Genomic DNA, 18,599 nt, shown 5'->3' on the forward strand with positions numbered 1-18,599 from the left:
CATATCTGATGCGTCGTCAGAGCTTCGCTGAACAGATAAATAGCGCTCATTTGTCCGCAAAACACGCGCTCTTCATCCAGTTCCGGTGTAGCCCCGATGTAACATTTGTCAAACGGCTGAAAGAAAGATTCGAACAATATTCACTCTCGATTAAGGAATATTTTTCACGCGCGTTTTAATAATCGTCGTGATGAATTAATAGAGATCGAAATATCGAAATATCGCAAATTCACTTACGTCGTTTGTTGAAACGAACCACGCCATTTCAGTACTCGAAGCCAATTGACCGTTGACCAAACATTTAATTTCGCTCTTCGTCCACCTATTATATATGTACACTACGGCGATCATATACCACTGCGAAAATAAACGTTATCGATGCTTGTTGAAAATATATTTTTTATCAAGAATTTTTTTTTAACAATTTTTATCTGAATAATTTTCATTTTAATGAAAAAAGATAAAAAAAAAAGGAAAAATAAATAGTAGATAATAGTAATAGTTTGTGTACAATTGTTACTTCTATACGATCGAATGAAAAGCTATATGGTCTCAGTGTATTTTAATATTCTTATTTTTGATAAATATTTATAATTACAAATTTTTATTACAAATATTAAAATATTTCTTCGTTTCTTAATAATCATACAATTTTTTGTTAATTTAAATATAATTCTATAAAATACAAAATGGAAGAAAATTATATTATAATCAAGTATCTTCGAATATATTCGTCTTTAAAGTTTCCTCAAAATTTTCTCAAAAGTTAAAGATTCTTTTCATCTGTATCACTTTTCCATCTAGCCTTTCTAAATTTTAAGCCATCATACATTTCCCCTTATCTAGAAACGGGGAACGTGTCAAAATCAATTATCACACAAATAATACCTTTCGTGGTTGAAATTCATATTTGACACAATGCTGGAAGCCCTTGCCCTTCACTTTCATAGAGGTGAGGACCAAGCAGTTCCCTACGAAATGCGCGGAGTATCCCACTCCCTTGCTAGTTTTAAAACTGGAAACACACGTATCGACACAATTATGCATATTTCAAATCTTGAAGAAAACAAAATTTCATATCGATCTAACTTTTAAAAGAATTTTAATAAAATGTCGTTTCTATATTTAAACGACATTTCTCCATCTTCATTTCAGTTTCGAAAATAACGATGTATTTTGTAGATGGGAACAACGGTTGTCGATCGTATGGAAATCGAATCGTTTCCGCGTGAAGGAATGCGATCAAATTGCTGCACGACGCGACGCTCCAATGGGAATCCTCTTTTTTCGCGCCAACTCAAACGGAGCTGCGTTTAATCAAATTTTCGAATGTTCGAAACGAAGGAATTTCATCGATGCACTTCTCTCTCTCTCTCTCTCTCTCTCTCTCTCTCTCTCTCTCTCTTATTTTCTATTCTGCCTTTTATTCCTCTTCTCGTTTCGCGTTGGGAGACGCGGGTCTCGAAGGTCAGAAACGTAAACGATTCTTTAAGGTAGCCGGCCACTTCCGATTCAAGAGTGTGTTCCCGCAAGAGGGCTTGATGTAAGAGCACTTACCAGTAGAGGTACGGCTTTTCTCGTTCGATATTAACGGAGTTGATGGGGTCCAGGCGGAACCATGTGGTAAACGTGAAACCATTCTCGTGTGGCCATTTTGCGAGCGGTGGCAGAACGATTGCCTGAAAATTTATCGTTGAAATGATTAAATAAACTTGAAGGAGGATGTTCTATCGCGATAATTTGTGAAAATTACTCCTTTTGTGTTCAAGATTTTAATTGGAATGTAAATCGTTATTTTTAGGATATGTTTTATGTGCTTTCCTGACGATATTATATAAATTTATGTCAGTATAGAAATTATAGAGAAATAAAAAGGAAATTATAAATAGTTAAGCGATTTCTGGCTTCTGGAAAAGAGTATTACACTTTTTATTTTTGTAATAATTTTTGTTATATATTGAGAAAAGAAGAATAAAATTCAATTTATTATAAACAAAGGCAATCCTTTTTTCAAAATTTCTTAAAAAAAATTTATCATCTTCGCAAATTGACGATATATTTAAATAATTCTTTAAAAAAAAGCAATGAAATTTCTATTTCATAAATTTTTGTATTGAATATATGTCTTCCCCAACTTTGTCTGAACTTGGTAACAGCCGCTTCTTCTTTGATTCATACTCTTTCAAAGTTGTACATTAAAGGAAACGTTCGAAACAGTTCCCTTCGAATAAGAAACTTCTTTTGCTTAACGTCCTCTGTCATATCGAAAAGTTTCCATCTCGACGAGAAACTCATTGAATATCTACCATCGTTCCCCGCATTGAGCGACATCTGTTTCGATCAGTTTTTATAAAGATTCCGCCATCTTTATCTTTTTATTCGAACGTAAAGTGAATAGTTAAAAATAAGATATATATATATATGTATATTTCGATGTGGCAGCAATTTATTTTTCCTTGGAAAGAGATTCATAACTCGAGAAGATTTTATTTAACTTTGAAATAAATGATTTATACTTTCTTCGCGCAAATAAAACTCCAACAATTTCAATATTTGATTGCGTTATATAAATCGAATTTTTCAAAAATATATATCACAGACTACTATTTTTATTTTTAAAAATAAAAAGAAATATTAATCAAACGCTAGATCTTAATTAAATTTAATTTTAGCACAATGAATTGAAGCAAAAATAAAACAAATTATTCAGAATATTAAATATTTTTTTCGCGCCTAATTAATTAACTTCAATCACACGCGCAAGAATCGTCTCATCGATCAATACGAGCTATATTCTAAACACTATATCTCTTTTTATGTTAGAGAGAGACACATGTTCAATCTTGATCCTGTTCCAAAACGATTCGAACAATTGCAATCATTTTCCGCATCTGGACCAGTGTGAAGTTGAGCCGGTTGAAGAATCAATACGTCATTTGATTCGACGGATTAAGCGCGAGTAGAAGTTCCGTGAAACAAGGCATAATTTTCTTATCGAAAGTTTAATAGAGTTCGGAATCGAATGGCATCTTTGACGTAACAAGGATATCCGGTGAATGGTGAGGTTTGGAGAAGGATGGAAATCGACTTACCGATCCCTTTCTACCGGGGAAACTAAAAAACACGTCGGGTCCGTTCCGTTGCGGCATCTGACGGAGCACGTTTAACAGTTTCGCCGAGTGTCGTGGCTGTGGAACAAACAAAAGATTGGAATTAGATTCTGAAAAATAGGTGGAATTTGTTTTAATAGAGTTTTATTCTATCATTATAGGGAGAGATAAATTTTTGTAATATAGAATTATAAATTATGTATAAAGGTTGCAGGAAGATTTAAAAATTGAAGAGACGGTTCTTAAAGTCAAAATAAAAACGAAAATCTAGAATGAAATATGTAATAATCGTCTACAAGGAAGAAAACGTCGTATGACTCGATTTAAACTCCATTGAATTTTATTAAAATTTTATTAAAAAGTTTAAACTATTATAATTTCGAAAATAGTAACGTTTAATCGATGAATGAACGATTATTGGAAATTTTTTAAAATGCTTTTTTATTTATCTGGATACGATTTCTGATTGCCGAGATATCAATGTTTGGTTTATTTCCTGACTGGCACTTTTGATGACAAAATCTTTATTTTCTTTTCATTATTTTTACATAACAAATTAAAGTTTAAGTTGCGATTTGAATCGATTCATTCGCATAACAGCAAAACTAAAAAAAAAAAGAAAAAATTAAATATATTTTTATTCTTGATTTTTGATTTATTTTAAAAAATCGTGCCTTCTGAAAAAAATATTCGAATGGCTGGAGACTGTACATTATACATAATAGATATAGGAAATAAAAGGAAGAAGGAATGAGTTGAAAATTGCAGAGCTGCGTCGGAAAGTTAAGAGTTTCGTTCACTTCTGATTCTAGAATAAGTTTTCTCTCGACGGAAAGTTTTTCTCCCCTTTTCTCTCTCTTTTTTTTCCTCTTCTTTTTCATAGATTCTTACCCATTTCCCTTTTACAGCTTTCATAGCACCGAATAAAAGTTTCAGCTCCTTCACCGTTATGCTGTAGCTGGCCAACACTCCAAGCATGTCGATTAATAGATCTGTCGAAAATTGGTCCTCGTGTGAATCGAATTACGTATTCATTGTAACTCCCTCCCCCCTTGAATAGGATTAAAACGATAAAGGATTTACCTGCGACGACAGTTTCCGCGCGGGACAATCGAAGCAGCACGTGTTCGATAAGGCTTACGTCTGTACACGCTTGTAGATTCCGCACGCTCTTCCTCAAAATGGCGATGAACACGCTCCATATTTCGGCCTGAAAAGAAAAATTCGAACGTGAGAAAAATTTGTTAATGTATCAAAGTGAATGAGAATTTAAATATAAGTTATACAACGTTGGCTCCAACTATAAGTAAAGGATATTCCTTTGGTATTTCTACGAAATATTTTCGTAGAAATTTTTGCTTTCGGAGAAATTTATCTTTCTATCCCAATAAAATAATGGATTCAGGTCGCAAGTTTTGTCACTTTCGAATAAAACGATTATCCAATGACGAATATCTAATAAATAATTAAAACTAATTAATAATTTGCAAACAAACATTAGTTCCATTAATCCGATCTATATATTTGTATCATATTTATCAAATATACACACACACACACTCACTTGATTTATTGATAATTTAGATATAAATATACTGGCAATTAGTACAATTAGTAATAATCCCACAGAGAAACGAGAGCAAATTCAATTATTTCGTTCGAGCAATTAATAAAATAATCAATATACAATTTATTAATTTAAATAAAACTCAAAAGCCTCGATTTCCTTACCCCCAATTTCCACCAAACTCCTTCGAGGAACCTAGCAACCTAACTTTAACATTTGCCCGTATGTATATAAATCGCATTAATCGAGGCATTCGCCCATATGCACTGACAACCAATAAAGTCGTGGTAGTTCACGTAATGCTCCAACTATTGCACAACAGAACCTGATAAAGTTATCCACCAGCACCGTCACCCGATCGGAGATCAAAAGTGAAACAGGCAACGAACTCTCGTAATCCGTTCGCTAATACGCTGAGGCGAAGTCGAGACGACACGATCGCGGGAGAGGGCGTCGAAACCGAGGCGAACGAGCCCAACGAGTCGAAATCCCGCGGCAAAATTTCCCCGAAATTTGGAATTCCTTGGAAAGTTTTCAACCGGATACGGGTTACGTTTAAGTGTATTCCATGTAATGGTGCTTTTTCGTACGAGGATGGAATTACGGGATGGACGCCGCGAGTTAATCCTCCGAGAGAGAAGCGAATGGAAGGACGCCCTCCTTAGGGATCTGTAACAAGCTCGTCGATAGGAGTAAATCAGATCCAAGGACGGGAAATCGAATAATTGTTATTGAACAATTAAGGAGAATTGAATCGGGATCGAGATTGTGTGAAAAGAGGACTTTGGAATGGTAGGTGGAGTTATATATATAATATATATTTTGGTATTTTAGCGATAATTAAAAATATAGTGTGTTTGAATTACTTTTATTCTTTATTTTTAAGTCATTTATGAATATTATTGATCTCTTGTAGAGATTTAATGCAGATTCTCGTAAATCAAATAATTTTAAAAAAAGAATTTTTAATTGGAAAATGTTGTAGGTTCTTTTTTTGGAATTATTGTATCACAAGTTTGATATTTTATAAATTGTTATATAAATTTTATATATTTATATAGTAAAAAGAAAATGAAAGGCTAGAGTGAAGTTGTAAGTTGCAGATTAATAAGTTAAGTTTTTAGTCTATGTGCTTCGAAGAACATACGTCGATCGGAAAAATTTCTAATTAGTAGTTCGATAAGCTATGTAGTGTGCATCCTATAGTTTAATTAAAAACAAATTTAATCTCTTTGAACTTTTACCTTCCTTTGATATATCTTCTGACATGTTTGTGCTTAATACAAGACAAAATTATATTTATTTTCATAGTTATTTTCATGTTGTAGAGAAATATTTTTTGTCCTTATTTTTTGTGAAAATTTTAATTAGTTTTATAAATTATATATCTTGAAAATTGAAAATACGAAATTTTTATTTTTTATTAATTATCAACGATAAGAATCGAGATTTTCTATTTTCAAATATTTATTTTAAATCGTTATATAATCTTCGTTTTATATTTTTCATCGTCTAGCTAGATTTTTAAAATTATAATTTTTCCATCTTTGCTTTCGATTTTTCAATTATTCAAAATAAATTAATAACATTTATTACACCAATTTAATTCATTGAGTGCATTTCGTAATTAAACGGTTAAAAGTAATACATATATCACAAGTAAAGCTTTCATTAGAAATTATATACCAAAGTTTATAGCCTAAATTATATTCTATAGCTTGCGGCATAAAATACTATGTACATACGTGTAAGGAATACGACGCACAAGAGTAGTTAATCAACCTATTAAATTGCAATTTCCTCTTTTAATTGCCAATGAGAAATAACTTTCAACGTGGATACATTAACACAAATATATATTCCATATTCGTTAAACGCATTAAAACACGTTATAATTATAACATTTAAACATAGATTATATTTATACCTCAAAAAAAGGAAAATAAAAATGTTATTATCAAATAAACAATGCTCGTTAATATTTTCAAATTTTCCTTCAAAATTCGTTCAAATATATATTTCTTAAAAAAAAATATTTCACAAACATCAATAAAGTTTTCCCATAAAATTATATTTAAAATAATAGAATCATATTTCACTGATCTCGTATATTTCGTATATTCAAAATCTCCTCAAAAGCTCCTTATTTCTCGTATCTTATCCTGAATCAAAAAAATACGACTACAGCGACATCTAGAAATGAAAGAGAACGTTCGTCTCGTTTAACGAAAGTGTTAAAAGAGACGTCGAAAGAATTTACAAGTCAGCTGACGTTGTTATTTTTGATATCGAATTTATTCAATGGATGTCTTCCTGTAATAACGGGATATTGTTTTCCAACGATATCGTTATCGTTTCGTGTTGAGACGATGCTGTAACGCGCATCGAGGCTCATAGACAATAAAACATAACCTAAATGAGATGTCGCTCGGGTAACACCGAATTCACCGTGGATCGTTAATGGTGATTCAAGATTTATCGTAACGATATATCTCTTGATCGAACACGCGATTACACGTGTCCTGGTGAAATTAAATTTTTCCCTCCGTTATCGTCCGTAGATTTGTATAAATTCCCTGTCGAATTTTCATTGGTTTCGCGTGATTTATTTTTCGATTAATCGCGGAATATATAAGTGTTTAATTAAAATTTTAATTCAATTTGTTATTATTGATTTAACGATTGATTTTCTATAATAAATTCGAAATATTAATATATTAATATCAATTATTGAATTGGTCGATCATAAGTTGATGTTAAAAAAAACAAATTTTCTTTGTATATTTCTATACTCTCCGATATATCGTGCGTCGATTTTAAATTGTGCATTATACCATTATTTGTTGATTGGAATTTAAATTTAAATTTGAATTAAACTTTCGTTAATCTTGATTTCGATATAAATGTTATATTTATTTTTAATCAGTTAAATATCCCATCTAAAAGTTCAAATATCGATTTCAATTTACATTTTCAGAAATTTCTTCTCGGTTATTATTGCTCGCTATTATTGCGGGAAGTAACATATATCGTTGAAAATATATGTCGCGAGGATCGCAGCTGATTTCTCGGCAATCGTGTTTTTCATGGGATCGTTCAATTTCGTCCCTCCATTTCGCTTGGTGCATTAAACCGTACTTGCGGGAATGCCACCTACTTTTCAACAACCGTGTCACGCTAAAAGCTACCACCCGTATACGGCTTTTAAAGCTGATTGCGACACCAAAGAGTGCTATTCTTTCGATAACATTACCATGTTTGATGGACGTCATTCCTCTTTTTTATCTTCAGAAATTTTTCCAATTGCAAGCTCGATTTATTGGCCTTTTAATATACCAATTTATATAATTTTTCCATACTTTGCATATAAGAGAATGTGAAAACACGTCTTACGATTTTTATACAAATTGAAATAATTTACTGGAATTTCAAGATCAATTTAGAGAAAATGATTTAATAAAAAAGTTGATAAAATTGATAAGACAAGTAATAATATAAATATCTCATAGAGAACGTATCGTTAAAAGTTTCAAAAATTCTTTAACACGACGTATTCACGTTAAATAATTTAAATTTTATTCGAGTAATTTTATCTAAAATATTTTTAAAATATTTCAAATTCACATTCAAAGTTTAATTAATGCAGAGAAGTTAACGAAGATTGTACTCGTTAATTCAACACAAGAAGGTATAATAATATTCCATGGGATATTAATTCACTTAAACGATCAATTGATTATCTCTTCTTCGATTAAATATCGTTGCAAGTTCAGTTTTATATCGAGTATAAATATTTAATTTAATTACAACACACACTTTGCGATATAAAAATATCGTTAAATTCAATTGCAGGGAATTTAAACGAATCGAGAATAAACTTAATTTTCCAATCTTTCATCCGCATCATCTTCTAATTCTCACGAGAGATCGTGTCTCGATTATTTGTTATTATCTCCAGAAAATCCCTGTGGTGGAAAAACACTGAATTCTGGTATATTTCGTTACATCCTTTCAAACTATCCATCTTTCATTTCGATCATTTCTCCGCATTTTTCCGTAGCATCAATCCAAGGGAAGATATTAACGTGCCCTATATTTCGCCAACGATTTTAATCTCAATACGTCTCCGGATGAATTACGATAAGGGAAGTGACGTTCGCGACGTAATCTTTCGGTGATATCGGGAAGCGAAATCGGAACTCTATTTACGGGGAACTCTCTTTTCAAAACAGAGAAAATACAGATGCTCGACGAGTAGGAAAAGTTCGAAAAAGAAAAAAGAAGAAGAAGAAGGGAGAAAAGAAAGAAAGAAAGAAAAAAAAAAGAAATCGTACCGATTTCGTCGTTAAAAAGATTTAAAATCCGAGAGGAAGAACTGTGGCTGAAGAACCGACCTCGATTGCACTTTCTTTACAAGAATTACCGCTTCACATTTTAACACACAATCCAATGAGAAGAAGAATTCATGAAATATCAATGTAATTTATAATATATATATATATTATTAATAATTATTAAATATTATTAAAGCTTTAAATTTGTTTCTTTGTTCCGATTTAAAATAAAAAAAAAGAAACCAGTTCGTATTATCACGAATATTTTTCAATTATTCCAGAGCTACGTTGTGCTCTTTCGTCGTTTGCATATTTAAACATGGCCCTTAATTAAGCTCGAGTTGATAACCTCGTGATGCGGTTGTATCGGAATAATGAAAATCGCGGAAGTATCGAGGATGAGGAATCGTCTATCTCTTTTCCTTTCCCCCCTTTTCCCCCGTTAATTATATCGTTATGAAATCAGCAATCTTCGATCGAAGAAGCTTCCACCGTGGCTTCCCTTTAATCAAATTCTCCTCTTTCTCGATCTCCCCGATCCCCTCGTCGATATTCCCTTCGCCCATCCATTGATGAATTGAATCAAGGACGGATATTGTTGACATCTTATTTGAATCTCATTCCTAGCCATTCTATTTCCGTCGGTTCCAGCTACGAATCTCGATATTTCGTTTCCCCCCTCCTCCTGATAATCGAGGCCGATTACTTGGACCAAATGCTTCCTATTCGTCACTGCCAATTTAACCTAGCCTTCAATGGGCGGAACAAATAAGATTCTCTTCGATCCGATCGAATTCTTTCTTCCTCGGAATTTATTCGTTTTCATATGTTCGCTTTGTCATATCGATTTGAAACTTTCATCTTATCACAATCTTTCAAATTAAACATCACGATCAATTCCTGTAAAAATAAAAATAATATCCAAATATTATAATAATTAAAATCGCGCAAAATTCACAATGTTATAAATTATCCACAGGCATACGATATCCGTTCTTAATTAACCTGGAAGGAATATCACGAAGAATACTCCCTCGACAATTTTCCTTGTACCAAGAAAAATTTATCGAGCATAATACGTCGAGCTCCACGAAAGGCCATCGCGCACGGCTCGACACCGCTAATCAAAGAAGCTTTCCGCGCGACAGAGCCGTTGACCCACTTACTTATATCCCTTCCATCACCTACCCTTTCCCACCCTTGGAGCAGAATCGATCGGTGTGCATCGCGCGCGGGCTCCGTGCAAAATCAAATATGTTGTCGGAATGTTTGCCGGCAAGGGAGAGAGATACGTTCACAGTTCGCGTGATAAACGATTAACTTCCGCGCGGAACATTCAAAACTCGGCACAGGCGAACCGTGAACGCCGTGCATCCCCTTTACGATATCCTTCCCTTCCAATGTACTCTCCCCAGACGTATGTATGGCATACTTTAGATTAGATAGAGCCACGAGGGTTCGACATCAAAGGAAACGCGAGCCGGCACACAGGCATAAATCTATACTCTGGAAGAAGACCAGGTCTCTCCCTCTCTCTCTCTCTCTCTCTCGTTCTTCTTTCTTCACGAGAAAACCGATCCTTCTCCCCCCGTCTTCGTCTGTCTGAAGATCGCTCTTGCGAATTCTATCAGTCACAAAGCTTCCTTGCGGACGACCTCCGACTAATCTTCTTGCAAATTCGTTTTCGGTTCGGTCGCTTTTCGAGGACGCGGCTGTTTGAAGTGGTTTGCGGCCGAATGGAGAAATGCTCGCCGAGTAATCACTTTGGATCAGGGTGAAAATATTTTCAGTCTGCTAAAATTATCGTGTTTTTCTTTTTTTTTTATATAAATAAATATAGAATTTTTTAATATCTATTTATCGTTTTCGGATTTTTAATACTTACGAGTACTGAAGTAATCGTGAAAAAATAATAAGGAAATTTCATTCGAGATGTTTGAGGATAGAAATACACAATGTTGATAGCGAAGTCAAGATGAATTTTGTTGGGATTTTAATTGTGATAATTGTGATAAAATAGCGAAGAATTTTATTGAATATGTAACTAGATGATATGATACTAAAAATGATATGATGATCTCTATTTGAATCAGATTTCTTTCCTGTATTCTTTAATATTAATATATATGTGTTTTATCAAAACGCTCTTATAGCTATACTTCCACGATAAATTTCAATCACGATAAATAGACGATTACAAGGAACGATGAATTTTGGAAGAGAGAGATTTTGGAGAGAAAAGAAAGAAAGTGAGTGAGTGAGTAGGAGAGAAGAGGATAAACAAAGAGGCAAGATCACTGCACCGGTTTGTTTCAAGAAACGAACAAACAATCTAAATTTTATCTCGTTCTATACAGCCATTGTCAACGGCTGGTTTTAATCAACTTTTTGACTTCAATTGATTAGCTAAGATACCGTTCTTCCACGCCTTAAACTTTTTGAAAAAATAAAAAATAATTTTTTACAAAATTAATTGACCGGTTAAAGTTGATGCTATATTAACTTGGCTAAAATATATAATTATTTTAATTTTTATAATTATTATTTTATTATTTTCTTCTATACATTTATCTTTTATTCGCTTCAAATATTTATAATCTTGTTTGCATTTTATTTTTATTGCAAAATGATTACGGATATAGAACATGTATAATTTTTTTAATTTAAATTAATTTAATTGCATTTATTCAATCGAACGAAAAGATAATGTTTTTAAATCATTAGAGGATTAATAACAAGTCAACGATTTCAAATTTAATTTCTAACCTATATAATTTCCACAATAAAATATCCTTTCTTGATATTGATTCTTAACTAGATATCGACATCTTCACGATCCTCGTAGATGAGAATCTCACGCGTTGATATTGTGACGGGCGAGTAATTGGAAAGGTAATTATTTGTGTTAATAATAGCGAAACGAGTAAGGGAGAGAGCGTTTAATCAACAAGTTTACAATGTTCTGATAAAGATAAACACGTGAAGTGAATATAATGTATATATTTCCGCGTTTACATTCGAGTAACACCTTGAAAACCTTGTTTCGGAAACAAAACAACCAAACTTTCATATACGATATCTGCGTTTAAGGATCTTTCGATTAATTAGCGAAATAATATTGCAGATGGTTGTTCTCGATGTTTTGGAATAATAGTCCTTTCGTCGTTAACGAATTTCTCATTTCTCATTTCTTTCAATCAACTTTTCTCAATATTTATTGATTTTCGCATCGTTTGGAATTTTGTACACCACATTTTATAGATTTTAAATTTCATATAATTGATTTTATACAATTTAATAAGAGGAATAAAAGAATAAATATTTCTGTAATTAATTTTTACAACAATAATAGGAAGGGAATAAAAAGAAAAAGATTTTTTACAATTAATAAGAATATTAATAGATATTTTGTATCATTGGTATTATCAATGTTGCAATTTAAATATTTGCACGTTTTTGTATACATATATAATTTGCAGTTCAATTATTCTTTGACGCGATATTGTTTGGAGGAACGTTATCGGATAAAGAAAGATTAGAAGGAACGACTTAAAGGGTAATGATGGCATAATTTCCCTCTCTTTTCTTTCGCGAATGTCAAAGTAACAATGGAATTCATTTATTTTTCATCGTGTCTCCTTATGCTGTTCCTTCTAATAACGAAAGCGGCAATTATCTTCCTGCCATCGAAAAAAAAAAAAAAAAAATTCCAATTATTAAAGTGACTTTACGAAACTTTTCTTTACGTTTCTTCTTAATTGGAAACAATTAATTGGAAAGCAATAATAAGTTTAAAATTTAAAAGATCATCCAAACTATCAAGTTTCGATAAGTATTTTTATCTCAAGAAGAAATAGAATTATAGCATATTTATTACAATTATTTAATTTTGAATAAAATTCTCATTAATATTATTTTCTACAGAGGGGAAATGGAAAGTCGTTATAAAATATTTTTTCATTATGCATAAAATATTTTGTAACGTGATACAATGTGTTGTTATTATTCCTCGAAATTGAAATTTTAATTTAAATAAAGAATATTCAACTCTTCAACTCTGATCACAATAATATACACGATTAACGTATTTTGATAATTAATTATTTCTGTATGAGAATTAGAATAATTTAATTACTGGAACCATTACCAATAACCATTTTCGTGAGCACATATTATATTTAAATATATCTCGTTTATTATACGTAATTATAGCTAAACAACTGGTATAAATTTCTAACAACCAGACAAATAAAAAGAGACACTTAGAAGAAAATAACACAAATGAACGAAATTTAATATAAACCTCATTAAAATTCAACGTATAACAGCACAATATTTTTCTCCCACGTTATCAACATTCCATCTGGTTTAACGTTCACGCCAAGTCGCACGATACAAATCGTCTGTTTTCGTTCCAGCAACAAAGGATAACGAGAAAATACCGACATCGCGAGGAAATTCGGAATGTAGATGGGGAAAATCAAATGTATCCAATTTATGTGGACGAAACGACGCCCGTCTTGTCTTTGTACTATTTACGTACGTCGAGGCGAGATAGTATTATCTTAGGTGATGGCCCAAAGAGCCGAATGTTTGGAACAAGTGATGCAAGCATTGATACGCACGACTTCCATTTGCATTTCCTGTGCGGGCTTTACTTTCGCGTTACGGCTCGTTCCTCCTTCCGCCCGCCCCGTGATCTCGCGAAGATCGATATTTACGGTGTTATAAACATCGTCGACGTTGCATCGTGCCATTGAATGGAAATGCAAGCGATGATAAGGATAATTGCGCTACGACTAAACACTTTGGGCGGGATGAGGTTTTAACGATCTGGAAAATCGTTTATACCATATCTCGAAACAAATTTGAACGAGATGATAAATTTAGTTATGACAATTCGAAACAGGAACAAACAGTATTTCATTTTCTAATTTTAGTTGTCTTCGTTAGACTATTTTAGAAATAGTATTTTATTAAGTATTTTAATCAGTTGACAGTGGATTTTAAAAAATATATATTTTTCACGTTGCATATGTTTTGTTATTTCAAAGGATATAAGTGAATATTTTATGTATTTATCTTTTGATTTTATTTATTATTTTGTTAATTGAATATTATTATTGTAATATTCTAAATGATTTATAAAAATGGTTAATAATAATAATTTGTTTTTTTAGATAAGCAATATCAATTTATGAAAAAATAGAAAACTTTAACATACAAATAATAAAATTACATTTTTACATAGTTTGGCGTACATTTTGAATAACTACTGACTACTTTCTACATTCTATATATTATATAATAATATCACCTAATATTTTAATTAAATTTTCTCGTTAGAAATTGTCACAATGCTTTCTGAAAATGATTTTCTTTCATACAGTTACGATAATTCTTCATTGCCAGTCTTGGAAAGTAATTACCAGTGGAACCATTCTCGAAACTCGCGCAAAAAGAATAGCAAATATTTCGGTAATTAGAAAAGTGAGGAGCAATGGTCGTTTTGTAAATGGCAACAATGAAATACCACTGTTATAGATGTCATAACTTAACGATCGCGCGGAGGTTTGCGGAATTTCTTGGAACAACGAGGAATTGGCTCGAGCATGCCACGAATTCCACTGTTCATCCATCTTGACGAACGTCGTTGCGAGAACTTTGCTCCAAATTCAACTTGCTGTTTCTTCGCGCGAGAATTGTTCCCGACAGGACCAATACATGCGTGTGTATTTTGAAATTGTAACAGGATTGAAATTGCGCAATTGTAACAGAAATTGTAACAGGATTTCTCTAAACTAGCATATCGAGGAATTAAGTAAATTTACGTGACTTAAGATTGAAATTGATTTGTGAATCGATCGAGTTTCTTTTGATAATAATTGGGTAAAAGAAAAAAGTTTTCGATTTAGCGAAGCGTATGAAAAATCCTGCAAACCAATGCAGATAATAACTGAGCTTATTAATTAAAATTTCGAATAAAGTTACTTTATTTAAAATGCTCGAATAATATTTATTCATAATTGTATAACAACTTTATTCTCAACTTCAATCTTAAAATTTTATCCATCTCTCGCACCAAATATACATAATATCTCTATATTACTTTAATTATATATACAAGAAATAGTGACGTTTGCTCGTGACTGCCGAAATCTGATATTTCATCTGCCGAAAAACGATAAACACGTGGATATATCTAAATAGAAAAAAAAAAAAAAAGAAATAAATCCCTTTCGATGTACCTACATTTCCTCGATATTTTAATCCATGTTTGCTCGTGACGTTTCGCAAAATTGGACGATCCAGAGGGTAGCAAGCGATCTGCACGAGATAAATTAACAACGATTGAAAAAATAATAATTACGAAGCAATCGAACCTTCGAATGAAACCACCAAGATCAGTTCTTTTCCTTTTCCTTTTTCTTTTTCTTTTTCTTTTTTTTTCTTATTTAACTAAATCAATGTACGCCCGTGCTTTTAGCCGAAGCTCCAATTTACGGAGATTGGAAATCCAGAGCCGGGAGGAGAAACGAAAATCGTGTATTCGAAAAAGGGCGGGGAGGCGGGGCGAGAGAGGGCGAAAAACGCAATCCGGACGAAAAGATTCGAGGTTGATGAGATAGAATCTAGATTGCGTTCGAGTAAGAGGGAAACGGTCCACGGCCGTGCATCCACCGCCGTCATATTTATCTAGCTACGCGACAAGCTGGCCCACAACCGCGGGCTTAGGCAAATTCCGCATATCGGTTTAGGCGAGTTTCGCCACTGCGACGAGGGAGACGAACCACCACAACCAAGGGGTAATTGAAACGTAACTGTACCATGTAATTCCATTTTACTCCTCGATCTCGTATCCGTCGGCTCTTTCACGCTTCGTAGTCGCACGTTGAATGAACGCCAAGTTGAAACTTTCCGTGTATATATGTGTGCGAGTGTTTGTAATTATTTTGTTTGCTACGATTATGATGAGCTGTTTCTTAATTGGAACTTTCTCAATGGTTTGTTTTGGTGTATAGCGAGTTAATTTTGCTTGAATATCGATTAATAATAAGGTTTAAGGTAATAATAATAATAAGGGTGAAAGGTAATCCATATTTTTGAAATTTAATTAATTTTGATCAAGGGAGGATGGATTGAGAATATTGATAATATTGAATAATTTTTCTATAATCCATGAAAAGGTGGGTGTAGAAATAGTTTTTTTTGTGAAATTCTCAACAAATTTTGTCGTTCCACACCGAAACCGGTGTAAAATCATAAAGTAGATGGTAGTAGATCAGTGTTATCCGTGAATATATTATAAAACGATTGAATCTGTAATTTCCAAGTTCCAAGTTTATTTAATGTAATAAACTTTCTGATAAATTTTACCATGAAACCGAAAGCTTATGTATACGTTTGTTCCAGTTGAATTAACGAGCATTCTTATCTATCCGTAATTATGAATTTAAATTTATCAGACTTCAATTTGTGGAATTATTCTAACAAAACATTTCTAACAAAATGTAAATATAATGCAAAGAGTTATAGGCGATATCACAAGTCTGATAATCTCAATTATTAAACCGAGATAGGAGAGATTATAATGAAATGATAATATGAAAAATTTCGTTCTTACGAAATACGAAGAAGATTCGAAAATCAGAATAGTTTCACAACTTGCGTTTTCTTCTCCTCTTCCAACGGTAATCGAATTATCGCGGCCTTTAGAATATTTACAGAGATTACGGGAAATTTCCAAAAGGTTGCGTTGCACAGGTGCACTCGAGTAAAATGGAGGGAGCCATTCAAAGCATCTTCATTGCCATTTTCACGCTTTTCGCAATCTTCTATTCACAATCTTCTAAGAGTAGCATAGTCGGAGAAATGGAAATTCTGCAATAGGTTTAAATTAGTTTCTAAGAATAGCGATTGCTAAGCATCCAACTGTAAATTATTTAAATTTCGCGTTTCTGTTATATAAGTTTGAATATAAAAATAAAGTAATTTGATAAACTGCTTCTTCGATATTAATTAGTGCAAAAGAGAATTTTCAAACGAGATGATGTAGTTGTGCATTTCCAAGAGATCAAGAGAGCTAGCTCCGAGTGTCTAAATAAGGGTGGGTCTTAAGAGTGAGAAGTGAACGAGATGATAGTTGAACGACGAGATCCTTCAACGAGAGAGTTGGTAAAAAAAATTTTTAAAAGTCGAATAAGAAGGTCTGAAGCAACCACTTAAAATCAACAACAATTTGATATATGTATATTTAGAATAAATTTAATTTTATATTTTATATTTTCGAAAATACATATTCTTCCATCCAAATTCTCTTTAAATTTATTCTTTAAAAATCCATAGAAAGAATTTTTATTTTCATCTATGTATATTTCATCGATACCCTTCACATTTGAAACAATATTTCAAATCCGTGATTTGAAATCATATTCTTGTATCCGAATTTCATTTATTTTTAAACCCACTGTCTAAAAGATATTCTATTTTCATCTATGTTTCATTTCACTCGTATTTTATTCCAAAATCATGATCTGAAAATATCTTTCTCCTCCTCAAATTCTACTTATTCTCTAAACCGTCTGAAAGAATTCTATTCTATTTATCATTCTATTATCATTTATCTTTTTAAATTCTATTTATTTTTTGAAACCATCTAAAAGAATTCTATTTCCATTTTCATTTATCATCACCTCTCGCGTTTCTCTGCTTTACTTATTTCAAATGAAACTTATTTCAAAATCATGATCTGAAAATACATTCCACCCGAATTCTATTTATTTCTTTATAACCATCCAAAGGAATCTCTTACTTTCTATCCAAATGTATTTCGAAATCGATCGTCTTCTTTTAAAGAAAAAAAAATACGCGGATATTCAAAACGTTTTCCATAGGTACAAACGTACGAGGGTACAATTACCGTCGCGTCGCAGGGATAACTCGAAAGAAAATAGAACACTCGAAGCCTTCCGTCAGCAATATTCATGTAAAATGAAGACCGAGTTCGGGAAAAGCTTCCGGAGAAGATGGAATCGTGCTGTGGATTAATGACGCTACTTTTCCCAGTGACTCGAACGCGTCAATCAATATCTTTATCCTCTCTAGACGTCCGATATCAGATTGCATTTGTCATCTCTGAGAATCTCTCGTTGTTTGACTCACGTTCGTTCGAGGGTTTCGATCTCCACAAAGATGTCTCGTTATACTCCTCTTCACACTCTCGCCTCTTTCTTTTCAAAGATTCGCGGGATAAAGCGTTTCCGGGCAAACGAGATCGTTCGACGTACACGTGAATCGAAATTCTCTTCGCCCTAATGACCGTTGAACAATTGTCTTGCGATATACAATGTCCACCTCTTACAATTTGTAAGAGGTACGAATTTTGAAAGCAAAACATTATCGTATTACGTAAAAAAAAGAAAAATGAGAATGAAAGAATCATTATAAGAAATACTTTTATGTCAATAATAATAGTTGAAAATATCCATTTTCCAAAAACAATAATTCCGATACGATATATTGTCCATCTCTTACTAGTACGAATTTTGAAAAACATTATCGTATTACCTAAAAAATTAAAAAAAAAAA

At 32.5% G+C, this 18,599-nt stretch overlaps 1 protein-coding gene across 1 annotated transcript in view; it reads right to left on the reverse strand.

The window, feature by feature from the left end:
• LOC102677882 (neurobeachin) overlaps positions 1-18,599 on the reverse strand; it is a 240,681-nt gene that overhangs the window by 102,854 nt on the left and 119,228 nt on the right. The window contains exons 3-9 of the mRNA XM_031509250.1: positions 4,194-4,320; positions 4,002-4,102; positions 3,093-3,188; positions 1,558-1,679; positions 889-1,015; positions 238-357; positions 1-116 (exon numbers count right to left, since the gene is read on the reverse strand). Coding sequence (XP_031365110.1) covers positions 1-116; positions 238-357; positions 889-1,015; positions 1,558-1,679; positions 3,093-3,188; positions 4,002-4,102; positions 4,194-4,320 — 809 coding nt within the window. The remainder of the gene's footprint in view (positions 117-237; positions 358-888; positions 1,016-1,557; positions 1,680-3,092; positions 3,189-4,001; positions 4,103-4,193; positions 4,321-18,599) is intronic.

The sequence above is a fragment of the Apis dorsata genome, unplaced genomic scaffold, assembly GCF_000469605.1.
Source record: "Apis dorsata unplaced genomic scaffold, Apis dorsata 1.3 scaffold_133, whole genome shotgun sequence".
In the NCBI taxonomy this organism is placed as follows: Eukaryota; Metazoa; Arthropoda; class Insecta; order Hymenoptera; family Apidae; genus Apis; species Apis dorsata.